General features: G+C 42.4%; 1 protein-coding gene across 1 annotated transcript; it reads right to left on the bottom strand.

Annotated features, from left to right (window-relative positions):
• Window positions 1–1,545: 1,545 nt before the first annotated feature.
• On the bottom strand, window positions 1,546–19,136 carry ubap2a (ubiquitin associated protein 2a). Its single transcript, XM_042501931.1, has 27 exons — window positions 19,062–19,136; window positions 17,069–17,206; window positions 16,297–16,374; window positions 15,752–15,862; window positions 12,808–12,970; window positions 12,570–12,653; window positions 12,422–12,485; window positions 11,228–11,325; window positions 10,992–11,050; window positions 10,819–10,889; window positions 10,319–10,514; window positions 9,907–10,177; window positions 9,464–9,768; window positions 7,995–8,221; window positions 7,555–7,837; window positions 7,200–7,239; window positions 6,893–7,067; window positions 6,498–6,549; window positions 5,254–5,563; window positions 5,003–5,094; window positions 3,833–3,883; window positions 3,629–3,722; window positions 3,126–3,542; window positions 2,895–2,999; window positions 2,727–2,794; window positions 2,414–2,605; window positions 1,546–2,322 (listed from the first exon to the last, which is right to left on the bottom strand). Exons 2-27 carry the CDS (start codon window positions 17,162–17,164, stop codon window positions 2,227–2,229), a joined length of 3,798 nt encoding a protein of 1,265 aa, XP_042357865.1. The 5' UTR covers window positions 17,165–17,206; window positions 19,062–19,136; the 3' UTR covers window positions 1,546–2,226.
• Between the last annotated feature and the right edge of the window lie 1,285 nt (window positions 19,137–20,421).

The raw sequence follows: 20,421 nt of genomic DNA on the forward strand, positions 1-20,421 counted from the left end.
TCTTTTTAAAAAAAAAAAATCTATTAAAACTAATAATTCTGAGATACTAAAGCATTTTCACACAAGAGGCAGTAATGTTTTACTGTATATCATCGTGGCTGTGATTCAGTCGATAAGCACAGCCGTGATGATATGCACGACAACAGATTATGATTTGTTTGTTTGTTTATGATTTGTTTGTTTGGTTCTGATGCAGCCGCCGGAAGTGATAGTTGTTGCCTAGCAACACAAAACTTTCTCCCGCAAGCCTGCTACTGTGTGTTAGTTGGGTCTACATGTTAAACGCAGGGCAGCTGCTTAGTAACATGTACAATTATATGTGTGTTTGCAGTGAAATAATAATATTATGTGTCCCTCGAGTTGAAAGTATTCTCACCAGCTCACAACTGCAGTTTCCGCCGCCTCCCGCACTCGCGCTGACAGCCTCCTCCAGCTGAGGAAACTCTGGCTCCCGTCGCCAATGAAGGGAGGGGGCTGGTCAACCTTAGTCCCTGCTGGGCGAGCGTCTGTCAAACTTCCCCGTCTCGGGTTTAAGAAGCTCTTCGTCTCCGCGCCAAATGTCCGTAGCATAGTTGTGCAGTCTTGAAGCACCACGCGGGGGTTAGCCGGCTAGCTATACTGAGGCAGCTAAGCTAAAAAAAACAACAGCACAGCTAACGGCTCCCCACGTCCACAGAAAATCCCTCACAGCAGTTTTTTTGGAAAACACCGCTGCCGCCAATGTAACCGAGCGTCCTGAGTTCACCTTACTGCATAACTAATAAACAATGACTCCAAGGGCCTCCAGAACAGTCGGTTACGCTACAGTCTACAGTGATGTTAATGTAGGCCTAATTAACAATCAAAATCACCTGTGAAGCGGAGTGATACATGACGAGTTAGAAGTCCCAGGGATGTAGTTGTAATCAGAGCCCTTTAAGAGACTATTTTTGACTACTTTTGAGTCCATTCTAGTGCGCTAGTTATAATCTATGTCAACACTCGTGGAATGCCTCTCGACCAATCAAATTGCTTGACAATTTGACAGTACAACTTTTTTTCCCATGAATTTTTTTTCTGATTGAATTGTGAGATAATAGGCTAATGTCGTTAATCCAGAAAATAACTTTTTGTTTTTCTCAAGTGAGTGCTTTAGGCTTCCATCTATACATACTTGCATGTTCCAGTTATTGGTACATTTATCTTTGAGCATTAGGTATTATATTATTACCTACAATTCAGTTGTCATTGGTACTGATGCCTGAACCTGTAAGACTTGTGACTGGCCTTTCTAGTTTGTGCTCAGAGGTACTGACGTCCATACTGACTGTGTCCTGAACATGTTTGGCACAATGATATCATTTGGACATTTAGTATATTAATTATGTCGTTAAGTGTTTGCTTGTGCCATGACTATCCTACATTGCACAACTGGGAAAGCTTTGGCTTTATATATCTATTATAGCTTTGGCTATAATTTTTTAGCATGATGCTATGTGTGCATGAAAAGTGGATCTGAATCCAGGAAAACAAAGTTGGTAAAAATATTGATGCCAGAACCATACAAACTGTTCAGAGCTTTTAATTTGGACAACAAGGATTAAACCAATGTTAAAATGACATCAAATCCAAGGCCTGGCTGGTAAAACCAGCCAACTAGTTAAGAGGAATGAGAGTCAGATGGAGGGAAACGGGGCAAAAAGAAAAGTCAAGCTATAAACTCAAGTCACCCTCAATATAAGGATTCACAGATGCGGGAGACCAAAGTTACAAAAACATATTTCTTCTAAAATAAAAAAAGGCCTTTGCCGTGAAAATGATGTGTAGAATCTATGTACATCATTCTCAGTTCATGTATGCATACAAAAAATCCACATCACAAGATGCTTGTGTTCAAGTATATTCACCAACTTCATCTCCATGATTTAGCATTCTCGTCTTTCCACATTTTTTTTTTTGAAATAAAATGTCCTTCAAAATAAAAACAAAATGCAGAAAACCACATTTTATGTCCTACCAATACATATATACTGTATAAATACATACATAAATATATTTTACATACAACAGCCATAAATTTGAAAAGGGGATATACAGAGCAAAGGGGAGGGGAGTGGTAGTGTGTGTTTTAGCTTGTGTTGTAAAATGGTTTGTCCCTCTATGATCTCGTCAGTCATACGCAGGTGTGGTGTTGTGTGCCCGTGTCCATTCACACACACAAACACACACACTGTAGATGTAGCCATCTCAGTTGGCCCAGTAGGGGGAGCTGCCGTAGCTCGACTTGTTGACTTGGCTCTTCTGCTGAAGGCTGCTGGACTGGCCACGCTGGCTCGGACCACTCTGAACATGGAAAGACGTATGTTTTAAGCATCGGAGAAACTCTAATCGGTAAAAACCTATGCAGCAGTAACAAAACATCGACGGGTGTTACCTGTCCATCCTGAGCTAGATGGTGGTGCAGCAGCTGTGAGTGTGGTTGCTGGTGAGGCAGGATGTGAAGGAATGGGGCCGGTGCATAGCCTCCAGGAGCTGCTCCAGGGTTCAGAGGGCCTGGACCCCCCAGTGCTGATGGCAGACTGAAGGGAGGAGGGGTCCCCGCATGGAAACCCTGCTTATCAAAAGACTACAGATGGAGAATGAGGGACAAATTCAACTCAAAACCTTGTTATATAATTATTGGTGTGAACACTATTTACACAGTAAGACAACAGGGTTGCTGAGGAGTGGAGGTGTTTGAGGCTCACCTGGGTCTTATTGTAAACACTTCCACTGATGTCTGGCACACCCGAGTTACTGGACGTCACTGAGACGCCTAGCAGAAGGACAGCAACAACATATATACATTATTATTCCGCATGACTTTAAAAACTTACATTTTAAATAGACATATTAGAAACAGTCTTTTTTCTTACCTTTCCCGGGCCCAGAAGCAGCAGATTTGGCTTGTGCCTGTGAGGAGGAGTTGTATCCTTTACTGTAGTCCACTCCTGCTGGCCCCGCTGTCAGCTCCTCATACCCTGAACAGAAATACACAGAAAGCGAAACTTCTGAGTTCAAATAATACGCACTAACGCAGATGCAAGAAAATCAACACAATATACTGTAAATATTTTTAACCTAAATTAATTTGTGTGCTCACTGACCTGAGCTGAAGGTGTGCTGGCCGTAACCGCTGGGCTGCTGCTGTGTCTGCTGCTGAAAGGGGCTCGCCGAGGGGTTTCCAAGGCCGAGGCCCATACTGTGCTGCTTGGCTGAGGCTGGTCCCGGGCCCCCGGGAGGAACAAACATGGTGGGGCCATACTGGAAGGCAGCAGCACTTGGTACGGCACCAGGCACCCCGGGGTAGTAAGGCAGGCCTGTGTAGCTGTAGCCCGGAGGCAGAAAGGCCTGCTGACTGCTGTGGTGCTGCGGCTGGCCCTGCGGCTGAGGCTGGGCCTGGGGAGGCTGAGGCTGTGCCTGGCTCTGTCCTTGGCTCTGGCCCTGGGGAGGCTGCGGGGCTGCCAGGCTTGTGGGGGGTGCTGGGGAGGTGGAGTCATTCCTGCCAAACTTTGTGACTTCACCTGACAAAGAAAGTTGAGATGTTGCGTGAGACCAAACACTTGATTTTAGGATTTCTTTAGGCCAGGGAAAGGTGAAGGTGTTATACCTGAGTAGGGGTTGTTGGCTAGGCTCCCATCTCTACCAGAGAGAGTCGCTGTGGGGCCCGGGAATGTGATTCCATAGTAATCCTGCAAAGAGGGCTGAAGGGACAGGAGAGGATCAGGGGAGGGGTCACAAAAAAAAAAACCTAGATAATAAAATATGGAGTAAGAACTAGAGAAGAGGCAAAGAGCGTTGTGATGAGGCTCACCATTGGCAGTCTGGACTGGAGCATATGTAGGTCTTCATAGCCATAGATCTGCTGTGAAACACAAAGGACAGGTACAGTCAGCTATAAACACTGCTACATGTGCCAAATTAAAAACAAACATACAGTCACTAAGATCTCTTTAAGGAAATAAAAACTGAATTTTCAACAATAATCCGATGGGACTGAATAGATGGGATTTATAAGCAAAACAAGCACACTAAGGGGCCGTTTATATGACAGCAGTTTTGTTGCGGTTTGGCCTTTTGTTCACACGACAACAGCGTTTTAGGGGCCTGAAAATGCAAACCTTTGAAACTGGGTTCCAGAGTATAATCTTTTGAGAACACAACCCCTCCTGTCACCATGTAAACTGGCAATCCTGTGAGAACAGTGACATCACAGCCGCACTTTCCCCGCGCTTGGTGCTCTTCTATGGTGTGTCTTTACAAAGTTACACCGCTAACTACTGGCCTAGCATACATGCTACAGCGTTTTCGGTTGTTTTTTTGCAGATCTGTGTACACGAGGATCGCTCTCACAATGTTATCAAATGAACGCAGATTTTTTTCAGTTTTTAAATGTGGCCTAATAAAGCCCCTTTTACGCTGCCTGTTCAAGGCCGGTACGTCTTGGCATTATCCAGCCTCACATTTCTTACAAAAGGTACAAGTGCCAAATAGGGGCGCAAAGGTGTGATGCTTTGATAACATGTTATGTGTGCCACCCACCACAGGGAGATTTAAAAAGCAGCTGATAGCAGTTAGCAGCTAACTCAAAGAGGAAGAACAGCAACCGAAAATGTCTGCAAATTGGGGAGACAATGAGGTTTTGGAGCTCCTCACCCTCCGAGTAGAGAGTGAGATTAATTACCATATCACATGGACAGTAAGTGACTGTCATACCATATTACGCCATTATTATTGTTTATAAAGTGCTGCTGATGCTGATGTTATAAGTCACACTAGAGGCCCATGCTGTTATATTGCATATCCTGCCCGACACACTTTTTTTGCTTCCAGAACATCGGCATGCTTTCTGAAAATCACACATATTATGCTGCCATTGTTTAGTTCTGTTTAAGAATCAAAGCCGGCATAACGAAGGGTTTTCATTGCGGACCTATCGCGGGATCTCAATATAAGAAAGGGCTACTGATTGGGTGCTACTTACTGGGTATGCTGGCAGCAGCCCCCCTGGGCCCATGATATACTGGTTGGGCAGTAGAGGAGGCACTCCCTGGGACAAGTTAGGAGGAGCTTTACCTGACAACACAATGACATGACAAACATGAGCTCCATATACTTTCATGTGAAGGAACAGCAACACACCCACAGGTTTTGCTTCACAGGAGCACACAACAATGAGTGAAAACAACCCATCACAAATGTACATTCCTCCATGTCTGGAGGGTGTCTTTGTACCAGTGGAGGAGGAGAGCAGGGGTGTGGTCCTCGGTGCAGAGAGGTTGGACGTGGCAGTAGCTCCATTGGAGCCAAGTCCCAGCGCTGTGCTGGCGGCGATGGCAGCAGAGTGAAGTCCGCTGGTGCCAACGATACCACCAACTGTGCTGCTCATGTTGTTGCCCATGTTGGGCATGTTGGCCAGGTGGCTGATGCCGCTGCTACTGTTGCTGCTGTTGTGGGTTGAGTGGAGGGCTGAGGGCTGCGATGATGTGTAGGAGCCAGTGGAAGGAGCCAGAGAGCTCACGCTGCTGTTGTCAACACTGGTGTACTGAAGACAGAGAGGAAGAGTGACAGCGGTTCAATTTGAAATTACTTTTCAGATTTTATTTGGCAATGCATAAACACACTGCCCATGTGCTGGCACTAATATACTGCAGAGAAGGGATCTTCAACCTTCTTTTTTTTTCCCTGTGTTGAAACCCAGATGGCACGCATCAATTTCCCTCCATATTTTCATGGCGTCAACATTCACTGACTCATTGGCTGTGACTTTGATTTTAGTTGGCATGCAGTGTCTTATATTGTATCAACATGACAGCATGCAAAAGAAAACTTTTAATGCTGAAACCATGGAGCTCTAGGTGGCATGTAACTATGCTTGTCAAAAAAATCAATACTCCAATAATTATACATTATAAATTAGTACTGGATGGGATACTCATTTGCAACAGTCCGCTCTTCCTGTCTCCACTGGCAAACAACTACACACACAACCAAGCACCACTGCAGACAGGCAGGCTCACAGCCCCCCTTCACTAGCAGCTGAATACGTCAAACTCTTTTTAATCGCTGACAAAAATATGGTACCAAGTTACCAGATACACAGAAAATAAATAGAGCTATAGCGGAGTAGATATGTATGTCATTGTTGTCATTGATATCTTACAGTTGGCTTGCTGGTTTATTGTTTTTTGCACTACCTGAGGCAACATAAAAACATTGTTGTCATTTGAATTGATTTTATCTTCATTAAAAATATTATTTATGCCTCTTAATTTTTTGGCATTTTTCGCAGTGGTAATTAAAATGGTCTTAAGTACTGAGTATTTTGCTGGGTATCGGTATCAAGTTAGAAATTCTAGCATCGTGAAGACCCTACATTAGACAGAGTCAGGTGTTTGGTTACATATCATTACACAGAATGAGTCATCACATAGTAGGTTTAAGAAATAATGCTTGCGGAAAATGAGACAGGTACTTACAGTGAGAGAGCTGGAGCCCAGAGCTGAAACTGAGGAATGACTGCTGACATGGCTGTAGAGTGAAGTCAGAGGAAAGAGATGATCAGTGTGCTGTTGGGGTACTGAAATAATTCATATTTTAGCTTGTATACCACTACGTTCCTCAATTCAATCACTGCAGTTTTAACATTGAGACAGTATCACTGTAATTATACATACATTTGCATATACTGTATATATATATATATATATATATATATATATATATAGGAGTGGCAGCTGCAGGCATCCACTAGTCTGAACTCTCTTGAGAATTCAGTATGGCCAAACATGGTTATAAATTCAACTGCAATGAATATTAAGTTTCATTTTTGCCAAGTTAAGCTGGTGATCAGTGTGCCACGAGTGTTTGTCACCTGTTGAGTGAGTTGAGCTGGCTGGCTGAGGGCAGGTCCTGTGTCAGGTTGGAGAGTGTTGTGGAGCTGTGTGCAGGCAGGGTGGAGGGTAAGTGGGAGGAGGGCGCTGAGGCACCGTTGGTGCTGATGTTCAGAGACGGAGACTCTGGCTTCGGTGTGGAGGATGTTGATGATGCTGAGAGGAAGAAAATGAAGGTTTTTATTTGCAATAGTCTCAAAACAACCAAGCCCCAAAATGATGGCTGTTGATAGACATTTACAATAGGAAGTATACATTGAACAAATAATTTGGAAGTCGGTAACTTACTGTCTAGAGCTGCAGAGGTCCTTACACCATTCAGACCATTCTGGTGATAAGAAAAATGCAGCTCAGTGTCAGTGAATAATGAGTATTTTATGCTTTCCAGTAGTGTTCTGGTGTATTCAAATCCCCAAATTCTAATTTTGGTAAGCTTCTCTAAAAGTTTTTTCCAATGTGATGTAACATTGGGGTTGGGGGGGTATTTAGCTTCAACCTGAAATGTCTCAGTGTCACACTGTTTATACAGGTTGAAGAAATGTGAGAAATATTTGAATTTGAGAAATTACTCATCTCCATCATCTGCAAAAGTTAAAATCCCTTAAAGGCAGGATGAGCAATTCTGTTGGCTATTTCAACTCACCATGACTGGCCCTGTGGCCTCTTTGCTCTGGGAAAAGGCCAGTCGTGTGTGAGGGGGCATGGTCCCATCGTAACTTCCTCCCACTGTAGAGAAGTGAGAGGAGGAAGGTACAGAGGAGGAGGTGGTGGAGGCTGTCGAAGAAGATGAGGGAGGGTTAGAGGAACTAGCAGTCCCTAATGAGGAGGGAGTGAGGCTGGGCAACGGCACCGAGGAGTGATATACTGGCTCTGATGAGGAGAGGGGGAGAGGCAGGGCGACGGAGAGAGGGCTGCCCAGTGACTCACTGCAAGACAACAGCAGGGTCAGAAGAACATGTTATTAGAATTTGTTTACTGACAGCTTAGGTTATATGTCTTTTATGGCTGATCTGTAGCATTTTAGAGCTAAATCTCTTTATATATACTAAAGAGATGGAACTCGTCAGTGAGCAGTGACAGTACCTGAGCGGTTTGGAGTACAGGCTTGTCTGGCTCTGTGTCCCTGGTCCCGGTGCAGGTGGTGCTGGGACAGGAGCTGGTGTGGACTCCCTGGATGCTGCACTCGCACAATTGTCTACAACTCCAAACTCCGGCAATGCCGACTCCGAGCCAAAGTCCAGAGCTCCGAACTGGAGGTTTAGCCCGGGGACATCAGCCGAGCCTGGCATCTCTACTGCTGTGGAGGGGATCTGCCAGGATGGAGGGAACACAATCAGGTTTAGGACAAGACATTCACATCATTTACTAAAATACATGCATTGATGCAAAATCTCAGACCAACACAGGGCAGTAACAACCTTTCAAAGACATAGCTTTAAGATTGAAACCCCAGAGCTAGGCACCCTGGTATCTCATATGGTAGAGCTCGTTCCATTAAGGCAATACACTTGGTTTTGAGCCATGTATTTACATAGAAAACTGGCTGCATTGTGAACTGAACTGTTCACATACTTGCCTATGAACTACAAAAGATAACTCACACCACAAAAAGACTTCCCAGTTGTAAGATGTAACAATAAACCTGGGGACACTCAAAGGGGTTACTATATTCTTAAATTTGAGACCACTGCAAATCAGGGTAGAAAATGCTTATTTTGTCTCAAGCATGCCGTGACAATAGCAATATTTGTCTGGTTCAAGCCAACACTGCCTCTACCATTCATGTGTGTATTGAATCTTGCAGACGTATCATGCCAATTCTGAGGACGTGCACGACCATCGTTCCTAATGGACACAGGGAATGCGAGGTAGCCATAATGCACACATGAGCAAAGTTACAAGCAAGTTTATAAGTCATATGGCTGTGCCCTCCCTGCAGCAGCCCAGGTTCAAGTACAGCCCTGACCCTTTGCTGCACCCCATCACCTCTCTCTCCCCTGCCGTTCCTGTCTCTCTCTCACTATCAGAAATGAAGCAGAAAAGCCCCAAAAACTAATCCTAAAAACTGGTCCAGTTTTCTCCTTAGTCATTAGTTTACAGTCCGCACATAGGAAAACCATTACATAATCAATTTTATTTCTCAAATTGTAAAAAAACACGTGGGCTTGGAACACAATGATTGCAAGAATAGAGTGCAATTACTAAAAGCCTCAAGACTTGTGACAAAAGCATGTTAATAGGGCGAATAATACCAAGAACAGGGCAGTAAAAAGGCTGCTGTACTAAAAAAAAACCTCTCGCTCTACAGCAGGAAACAACACTTCAAAATCAAAGCTCTGTGCTGAAAAATCACTTCACTTGTGTGTTTTTATTAAGTTATTAAGTGTGTTTTACAAACTTGACTTAGTCCCAAGTCACTTGCTGGCCATTTAGAACAGAGACGTGACCCACTTTTGGATCACGATCCACCAGTGGCGAACCACTGTTCTAGAGTACCCTTACGTGCATCAGATTGTCATTGCAACTTCTGCCCATCAATATAAAGCCCCTACCTTTGATGTGGGAGGTATCCTTCGTTTCTGGCCTTTGAGCTGTGCCCGTTGCTGCTGTGGTGTACTGCTGCCCTGAGGGTCCAGCCCTGCGCCAGGGGCAGGAGGTTTAGCACCAGCAGCAGCCATCATCGGGCCTGCCTGTACTGGCGTGCTGGTGTGATGCGGAGCAGGTGAGGCTGAAGCGTGGGGCGCTTGTTGTTGCGATGGAGGACTGGGTTGGCGTGCCAGAGGCAAGGAGGGGCCGGTGTGCCTCTGAACCAGCTGGCTCAGCACAAGAGAAGGCTCTGGCTGCAGGCCAAACTCACCTGCAGTCACAGACACACAAACAAACAAAGGATGAAGTATATTTATTTAAAAAGGCGTATTTTCGTGTCAACATTAAAACATATGACAAAAACACCTGAATGCGTGGCTGCACTAGGATCGTCCCACTTAACACTTACGGCTGAACTGTGAGGACAGTGAGGTGGTGTTGGATTCTGAAGCCTTGATGTCCCAGCTAGATGAGGAGGGTGGAGGTACAGATGCTCCTAGGCCTGGCAGTCGGCCAATGGAGGTGTTGCTTCCTTGGGTGCTGGCAGGAGCCACGGCCTGGGATGAGGGTAGTGGCCCCAAGCCAGGACCCTTCAGCTGTTCCAGTATCTGAGCTCCAGCGCTGGGCTGAGTCCTTTTGGCCTGGCCCAAGTCCCCAAAACCAGCTCCCAGAACTGACGACTGACGCAGGCAAGAGGAGAAAGTGCAATCATTAGTCTTTGTTTCTGTGTTTGTTCACAAGTGATTACATGAAGGAATGTGTATGAAAAACCGGTGCAGAGAAAAGTAACTTCGGATTAAGAGCTTTTTTTTTTCTTTTACCAGAGCAGCATGAGCATAGCTTGTGCTACTGGTGGCGTTTCGGCTGGGGGGCGGCTGCTGTTGCTGCTGCGGTGGCTGGTGGTGGTGGTGGTGGTGGTGGTGGGAGTTGGTGAAGACCAGACTCTGAGAGGAAGAGGATGAGGGTGGTTCTCTTCCTCCAACTACAGGCTTCTGCAGCAGAGAGGCGAGGTCCAGACTAACACGGAAACAGTTGGTAAAGTCAATGAGAAGATGCTTGCAGGACACCAGATCAAAGGCTGCCAATGTAATGGGTTTTAAATAGATACTTGTATGTGTATATAGCACTGATTTTCCATTGCCAATAACTTTACAGCATGTAAAAATATACCAGAATTAATGTTACTCCTCCATGACTGACAGAGTTTTAGAATACCAAACATTTTGCTGCACAGTAATTGTTGTCAAACTAAAATAAACTGCAATAATGTGTGTACCTCCATATACCAATGTTTTATGTTACAATTAAGCCAGTTACTTACCTTTGCCCAGGTGTGATGTGATTCTCAGCAGCAGGTGCACATGAGGAGGTGAACACTTTGGTCTCTGAGAGCTGCAGGAACAAACAAAAACACAAGAGACACAAATGTTTTAATTATACACCAAAACATCTGATTGTGACTGACAGACTTCTACTGTAATTGTGTCAACTCACACTAACATCTTCACTCCAGTCCTCAGCTGACCAGTCTTCCAAGGTATGTCTCCAGGTAACTGAAGAGCAACCAGTGATGAAAGTTCAAATACAGGTGGGATGAGAATATAAACACAAAGCAGGATGCCTCTAGCTTATGTACATTTACACAAAATACACAGAGCTAACAGTACTATCTGCTCAATACATTAAATGTACTTGTTCATCACAGTTTGAAGTGTGGCGTATCTGCTCACCTGTACCATCTGTGCTGTTGTTGGCCGCTGTGTCCCACACCTCAGTTTGTGTGGTCCCTGACCCCGCCTCTGAGGTATAGTCCGCTGGATTGAAGGTCCTGGGAACAGCCAAGGAGAGGTATATTTAGTTACACTGAAAAAAACTGAATGGGCAGGGAGGGGTTGACAGATTTAGGTAATTATAATCCTACTTAACAGCGTCCACTCTGGAGTTGAGTAACTTTCACATTTAAACTGATTCAGGTACTCTTATGCCCGATGGTACCTTTTTTTTTTTTTTTTTTTATTTTACTTTCTTTTTCATACCAAAAATATAATTTTCAAATAAGGAACAGTGTTGACGTAGTCTGGCGCTCTCTCTTTCTCTTTATCGCCTACTCCACACTGGTCAGCAAGCAATTTTCTCCTCTGCTCTTTTGTTATCACACATAGAGCTAAGTTTTTGTCTGTCTGCCTACTTGCGTGAGTGTGTATGTGTGTCTGCTCGTCTCTATCGCTCTCTGTTTAGACACAACGGATCAATATGCGGAATAATAACACAATCACAAAGAGCAGTAATACCAGGCAATTTCTAAAATCAAATAGAAAAGGAAAAAAAAACAGATTTCAGTCAATTTTATTTATGAAGCCCATTATCAAAAATCCCAATTTGCCTCAAAGGGCTTTACAGCCTACGACATGCCTCTGTCCTTGGACCCCTCAAAGCAACTAGGGGGGAAAAAACATGGGGAAAAAAAGTGGTAGAAACTTCAGAAAGAGCACCTGAGGAGGGATCCCACTTCCAGGACAGAAAGACGCCCAATAGATGTTGTGTTTACAGAACAGATCAAAGTAACAATGAAGTAATAATGTTTATTCATACTATTCATTACGCAAAGCTCCTATTAGAAAACAGAGGAATTATTTGTGCTTTGGGTTTCTGGTGCCGTGTAGAGGCTGAGGTGAGATACATTTATTATTCAGATGATAATGCGACTGGTGACTTAAGACTTTCAACAGAAAACCTTTAAGGAGGAAACGCAGGGGTATGGAAAGACATGTCATACTGAGTTCCAAGAAAAACACAACTGACTTTCTGTCAGAAACAAAATTCCTTTTTCTAGCTGAAAAAACTCTCCGGTTCTAATTAAATTACACCTAAAAATATGTGAAAATCACTGAGAGTTTGTGCGTGTATGTGTGGTGCCACCATACCCCATGCCCTGGGCTGAGAACCGGCTCCCTGGCGGTGCTCTGCCTCTACCTCGACCTCCAGATCCTGCGTAACATTCACACAAAAGGTCAACAACATCCAATCCTGTGTTGAGCGGACTGAAAAGTGTTGTACTGTGTACCTGCTCACCTCGGCCACCGCCTCTAGCCCTCCGACCTCGATCTGAACCTCTGTCCACTGGTGCCACCTCCACGCCATTCTCCTCTGGACGTGCTGTATTTGTACAAATACAAGGAAAAATAGAAACAGACACCACATTAGTAACAGTTTTTCGTAATAAAACAAACAGATAAATGACTGAGAAGCTGCAGAAGAGACGGGAGACAATGAACTCGATTAATGTTAATGTGAAGTTTAGACGCCTTACCCGGTCGACTGCGACTGGCCCCCCTGCCCTTACGGTTGGTTGCCGCGCGGCCCTTGCTAGCCTCCCTCTCTCCTTTCTTCTCTCGGTTTTCCTTGTTCTCCTTGCTGTCTGATGGACCCTCCTTCACCAGGGGCTTCTTCTTCCCGACCGTCTCCCATGAGGTCTAAACACAGAACAGGAACGGTGAAGAAAAAAAAACCAGAAAGAATTATTCAAATTGGAGCACAAAATATGAAAACTACAGCCAGAAATAAAACAAGGTATCAGCACCGACAATATGCCTCAGTGAGCAAAGTAGGCAGTCCTTTTTAATAAAGAAAGTTTCTTTGCCTACATTTCACTGACATTTCAGTTGTATCATGTTGCAGTAGCCTCTGGCATTCTGAGGTTAGAGTATTTTGTTCAAGAGGATAAAGAGGCACTACCAAACACTACAGGAGGACACTATAAAAACACTTCTGGAAATGGTTACAGGAAAGTTGTGATGTCAGCTATTTTTTGACCAACTTATGTACTGAAGTGCACACTAAGCAGCAGTGTTACGTAAGAGAAAACAAATATCAGATGAGGACCTGTAATGATAGAAAGTCAATATTAAAACAACTCAAAATTTACTGGTAAAACAACATTCTGATGTGTTTATTACATAGCAGGTCACTCTTCTCTTGCCATCTACTTTTGAAGCATCAGAAAACTCACTCAGTAACCATTTAATTTTGTTTATGACCGTTAGGATCTTGAAGAGTACAACAGAAGTAGAAGAAGTCACCGGGTTGCAGCATATACCATAACAACAGAGACTTCCACATCAACAGGAGAAAACCAGCTTTTTGTTATTTTTGGATTTCCACAAAACCAAAAACACAATCAAGGTTGCTGTCTGGCTGGCTGCCCTGCCCTACAGCCTCTCCACGCCATCTGTGCCGGCTGGTACTCTTTAGAAGTGTCGGGACACTCACTTGGACTCGCAACACAAAGGCAGAACAACACTTAAGTGTTTGCCAGACATTTCGTAGCCTGACTGAGTTTGCTCTCTGAGCAGAAGAGGGGAAATTGTGCACAGTGGTGTGCCTTTATGCTAAAAGACCCTGATGTTACAAAGAGCAAGCTAACACTCAGGATATCCTTAAGACTACTTTACTGAATTCATTTGCACCAGTATTTACAAAATAACATAATATTTTTACAACATTTGTTCATTTTCTGAACATGTTACCTAATATTGAGCAGCAATGTGCCAGTTTGCTTTATTCTTTTCTTCACTAAGTAAAAAGGTCAAACAGATATCAAATATCTTCTGTACTTTTCCAATGTCAGGCTGTTTACACCAGGGCTGTGCCATATCTCACTGTTCGTGATAACGCCAGTGTAATCTTGAATATGATCCCAAAAAAAATCATGTTGTTGCTGTGCATAACGTTATGATATTATCACGTCAACAAGTTGAAATATTGCCAATATCGAATCAAGACTTTGATTATTGCAAAAATGCCCACATATCTTGCCAAAATTCCAAAATCTTCCAACCACTCAATAGATTAGCATTGTTTTTTGGCTGGTGAGTTAAGCAAATCTAGCAGCCACTTGGATATCTTACAGCATTTTGTTGGTGGCTGGTGCTAATTTGAAGTCCTGATTGTGATATTATTTTAGGGCTATGATGTTCACCCTTAGCTCACACAGAATGTCTTAGCTGTGTTTTTCACTCATCTGTCACACCTCTGATAGAACAGATATGATTCTATTTTAATCAATACAGCTGTCTTCACAGGTCATGCAATGGCTTGGATTTCATTTTACATGTGTTTATAAGCAAAACTACTGTGATTGTATATTGGGCTTAGAGCAATGCATAAACACAGGGTACTACACAGCAGAACTCTAGCTCTGTGTCACGCTAGCATACTGTAATCACGCTATAACAATCCTTTTTATTATCATCCAGCTAGTTTGGCTATGTGAGAGCAGATTGTGGATTAATTTGTTTATCCAGACTCCATTTGTCTTTTGACAGTCAGAATCGTTGACTAATTATGTCTTTTTGCACGGTCTATCTCATCTAAATTGTGAAAATTATACCAACAGATCATGTGTTTTCATAATAACCTGCACGTAATTGTCTAAAATCAGAATTATATCAACACTCTGTCATCATAAAAAAAAAAAAAAGAAAGAAAGTGAGCCATTTGTATCTGAAAGTAAGTTTGTGTCTGTGGTTAATATATACAGAAGCAATTTTTGGTAATGATCAAGCAAACTGTAAACAAGCCTGCACTTTTGCAAGTTTGTGGTTAAGGACTTGTTGCACTGACAACACTTCCAGATGAATTTTAACTTTGAAGACAAATTCTCAGCATTCTCACAAGGATAACTCTGTTAAATATGTACAAAGAACAGGGCCTTGGTCTGAGACCTGTTGTGTAGTTTGTGCACCCTCACATCACCATGCCAACACTGAGACAAAAAAATGTCTTATGGCATGAGCAGCACAGCAAATAAGAGTTGTCTAAAGTCTTGTAGCACGAGGTTTACGCCTTGGCAGAGAGCCAGCATGCACAACACCAGGACCCAGCCAGCATAAATGATATTCAGCCGTAATTATAGTTATTAATTATGCCTGTGCTTTTCTTACTGGGACATGTCAAAATGTCTGCTGTTAAAACTATTCAATCTAATATGTGGCAGCACAAGTGCAACTGAAAATCTGGAGCTTAAATGATTATTCTCACTTATGTTCACAGTTCATGCTCTTGTTTTTAACCTGTGCTCATTAATTTTCCAAATTCAAATTCACATACCACAGTAAAAACACTCATCGCACAGGACTGCTGCATATTCCACCTTCAAAAGAAGTCTATTCACACTATTAGACAATGCAAATTGATATAGCAGAAAATTTTTAAAAAAGTTTAAAATGAGATTTAATGAGCACAGTGTCATGTACCATATCCGAAGTGCTCTCCAGGAGAAAGTTGATGGCTCTGCTAACGTCCTCGTTGCAGTCGTGGAGCGCTACCATGCACTCATCCTGGTTCTTCCCAGTCACCTCCATCAGCTGGGGAAAGCAACAAACACACCATATAAGATATTCTTGTAGTGAATAAACATTGTCATGACAAAATACACCACTTTTGCACCACATGACATCATGGCATTACACATAATATCATAAACTGCAGTTTTCTCTTGTCCATATAAAGTACTTGAGTCATGGAAGAACACAGGATTCCTACAGCTTATGGCAAGTTAATGTAAGACTTTTTTTAATGCATGCACAATGACATTTAAGACCAATGTTACAATGACCAAAATTAAAGGAAAGAAACACAAACTGACATCAACTGCTAATGGTTAGAGACAATGTTTCGAATTTTCTTCCAAAATAAAACACGTCAATGCCCATGAAGACTTTTTAGGGATTCACAGGAACCCTGGAACATGACAGCTTGCCCTGACCCCGGCTAAAATACGCCCAAAGCCTTTTCTCACCTGGTTAACTTTGTCCTCAAAGTCAGCATCATTCTTGTCATAGATCACCTGGGCAAGCCGGATCTGTTCAGCAGTAGCCTGCAACACAGAGACAATGGGTACTTTGGTTGAGAGAGAAGTCTGTGACCACTTTATTAGGTACACCTGTAAAATGTAATGCAATCCCATATAAACGTTCAGGCATAAATTCTACATTTACAAAAACAAGTATCTTCAGTATGAACCAACACTGTCAGAATTATTATTAATATCATTATTATGATTGTGATTATTATTATTATGATTATGATTATTATTATTAAGGAAGTAGTTTTGTAGTGGTGCTGGATAAGGCTGCATTACGTTGAGGTGTTTTCTAATATTTAACCTGCCATATTTCTGTGACGTCTGTAAACATAGAGTTGTTTAACTAACACCTCTGGGTATGTTTTAACAAAAGCTTAACAGTATAATCTTTACAAAAGAATGTGTGGCAGAGCTGTTGTACTAGACTGCATTTGACTGTATGGGTGTATCTACAAGGATGGATGAAAGTGTTAGCTGGGTTTTCATTGTCTGAGGCAAGATGTCACTATTGAATGTGGCTGCATTTTTTTTTAAAAATAATCTTTTTCAATATTGACCAAGGAGATCTCCTTGCATAATGTGTGCGCTGTGGTTTTGTTGGCAAAGGTAGTTGTGTGTACGCTGGTGTGTTGTATCAACATTTCTGTGGCTTGGCAAGTGTGTTTTCACCCATTTTTGTCATGTTCATGTGGTTGCGGTGGCTCACCTGTATCTGTTTCTGTGGTTGTGATGTGTGAGTGGCAGCAGGCAGCGCTTTTTCCCGAGGGCCCCGGGCCTTGTCGCTGCCCAGCGAGCTCATCATATACAGTATATACAAAACTCTGTATGTACAAAATAGAAAAATCTGCAAAGGAAACAAAGCACAAGAAAGGGTGAGTGAAATCAAGTAACAGTTATTAAACCCATAGATTATGTCCAAAACACAAACACATTTAGTTCATTTACAATTTTGTTACAGCAGAGCCTCAATACTTTAGCCTGGGCGAGTATGTGGCAGAAAATGAATGTTTAATATCAGAAGTATGTGTTGGAAGCATAGCTAAGCCTGATTGCACAATCATGAATACTGCCCTTATGAAGGCTGTAAGACACAGTTGGCCTGGTGACACAACAGCTTTGCTGGAAATCTAGGTCAAGGAGGGAGAGCGACCCAGTGTCCTCTTACAAACAGCGCGGACTGCAAAGTGTGTGAGGCAGAACAAACACTACACACCCTGACCCCAAATCCCCTCTATACGCTGGATCGTTTACAGTATCTAAGATTATACAGACACACACATACTGAACACTTAACTACTGCAGTTAAATGCTGAAGTCTCCCCAGTGTGTATTTGACAGCTGAGTTCTGTAAACAATCTTGCAAATTTGGTGTGATACCTCATAATCAAGCACTTATAATTTTCCATAGCAAATATTAAACACATCTAACAACCATATACATAACCATGTACATACACACATACAGGGGCTTCATTCATCAAAAAAGGTGATTGCTCAATCTCTCACCATGACACAATACCCTGCAGTGCATTTATAATGCAAACTTTGACTATGGTGTCCATTGCTGGAATAATAACTACAGATATCCCCAGTGACCCATTTGTTTTATGTCAGAGAACAATAGCAATCCAGTTTACAGAGCCTGAGTGACGTGGGCAAATGCACCGATGCCATTGGCTGCGGGTCTGAACAAAGCTAATGCAGAAAGACGATATGGCTTTAAATGTAATTTTTGTGGAAAAATGTCAAGATTTCTAGAAGTAGGAAACCTACGAAAGCATCTGTAAACTGTACTTTAAATAATAAAATATTAACATGTCATTAATAGGATGAATCTGGACGGTGTGAAAGATAAACAATAACAAAACAATCAATCAGTAACTCCGCACATCACAATTGTTTAAATTTATTTGGACATGCCGAACCAACAAATCAAGCCCCAATTTTATTTCCTGTTAACACGCACCTGGTTACAGGTAACTAACTGACAATTAGCATCAGCTTATTTTGGTAATTAAGGAAGCGGCGTGTTGTTTTGAGTCAATGCTAACGTTAGCCCGTTGCTCTTTGGTTACTTATTTGACGGGGCTATTTAGTAACGGCCGCATGTCTATATTGAAAAAAACAAATCTCGTAGCGTCGTTTTCGACACAACACTGACCGACTTGGTGCTGTTGGTACTAGGGTCCCTTTGTCCTCGCTAGCTCAGACTCAAGTTAGCTACCAGCATGCTAACGCTGACACTAGACCGTCGATAGTGAACAAACGATGCAGCGGGGATGAAGCTAGCTAACGGTGCTACCTAAATCTGGTCCAAGTTGATAGCCAACGATCGTCTAACTGGCTCGCTCGTGTCTTTCATGTACATATAGATCCCCTCGGGTTTCTAACGATGTTGGCAGTTATATCAGGCTTGTCCTCGGCATCTTAACAACAGGCTAATCGGCTAACAACATAGCTGTGTTAAATCTAAAAAGAAAAAGGCCTCTCAGCGGAGCACAATCTCATCCCGACATTGCTCGCCGGGAAACAAGACAACAGAAAAATTGCGAAAGACATCCCTCACAGCCCCGTGTGAGCAACGCGACGAAGCCAGCGGCCAAGTATTTCAGCGAAAACGCGCTTAAGTTAATGGTTTAAACGCGTTGAAAGACAGAAAGTTAACTTGGAAAACATTGAAAGAATAGTGTTTTTATTACCTGCTAACACGCTTCACTCGGCCAGGAGCAGACAAGGTGGTCACGTGACGTGCGCCGCCGTGGTGGATGCTCCCTTCTCCTCGGGTCACAGCCACAGACTGCACGGTCACAAACACTAACTCCCCGACACTATCAAACACACGTCGTTCAGGCGACTATTACTTTATACTTTGACGTCTGAGTTTATTTCCTCCTCTCTTGTGCTTATTGACACAGTTACATAATTTCTAAAGTATTATGTGATCACAATCTAGACTGGTCTACCACAGAGATCTCCCTGTACTGACAGCTACCAATGGGTTGCATGCATAGGCTGTACAATATGTGTATATATATACTTAAAATATTTAAATCTATAGTTCTCTTTTCTCCCTGGCCTTCGTTTAAGATAAAAATGTTTTTAACCCAGGAGACTTTACTGTTTTTATTATTTTGCCGATATTTTTGATATTGTTTTAGGTTGTGTGATGTATTTGATCTATTTGCCTTTTTACCCTGTAAAGCACTTTGGTCATCCTGGTTGTTTTAAACGTGCTACATAAATAAAGTTGACTTGACTTGATGTCATCATGGATGGATTACTCATTGTTGGAATGTAACTAAGACATTTACTCAAGTGTTTTACTTATGAACAAATTTAAGGTACTTGTACTTTACCTGCGTTTTCTCTATGTATGCTACTTTACAGTTTGACTCCACTACATTTCAGAGAGTAATACTGCACTCTATTTGAAAGCTTTAGTTAATAGTTACTTTATATATTTTGGCATTAAAAAAATGAGAAGAGTCTATAAAATATGATGCTTAGTTATAAATAACATTGCCAGTTTATACAAGTAAAGCTGATGGGATTAGTTGTTTTTTCCAATTAGCCAATTGACAGAAAATAAATAGCCAATTATTACAATTAAAAAATCTTTTAATAATCTTGTTCTTGGTTGTTTTGGGGTTTTTTTTTTTTTTTTCTTTGCAATCTGCCTGTGGGGGTTGCATTGGGTACCATTTCTAATACTTTAAGGACATTTTCCAGAATATACTAGAATTTACTTCAGTAACATTCCCAATGCAGAACTTTTGCTTGTAACAGAGTATTTGTGTTTTTTCTTAAGTAAAGGAATGGCATACCTCAGCCATCAGTGGAATTACTGAGTCCAAGTCCAAGTAACGTCACAATTCATTGAAACTAAAGTTTAAGACGACATGCCGCTTTTTTTGATTTTGTCATTTCTAATGTCATTAACTTTATGACTGGAGTCTGACTCAATTTTAAGTCATGTGAATCGAGTCTACACCTCTGGCAGTGAGTGACCCATTTTAGTCAAGGCGAAAACCTTCATCTGAATAAATGATGTCAGGCATG

This window comes from Plectropomus leopardus, chromosome 2 (genome assembly GCF_008729295.1).
Source record: "Plectropomus leopardus isolate mb chromosome 2, YSFRI_Pleo_2.0, whole genome shotgun sequence".
Taxonomy (NCBI): domain Eukaryota; kingdom Metazoa; phylum Chordata; class Actinopteri; order Perciformes; family Serranidae; genus Plectropomus; species Plectropomus leopardus.

Coding starts and splice junctions, on each gene's coding strand:
- ubap2a (XM_042501931.1), bottom strand. CDS start 17,164: ATGATGAGCTCGCTGGGCAGCGACAAGGCCCGGGGCCCTCGGGAAAAA. Junction 12,971..15,751: donor TGGAGAGCACTTCGGATATG/GTACATGACACT, acceptor TTCTGTGTTTAG/ACCTCATGGGAGACGGTCGG. Junction 6,550..6,892: donor CAGCTCAACTCACTCAACAG/GTGACAAACACT, acceptor TTCACTCTACAG/CCATGTCAGCAGTCATTCCT.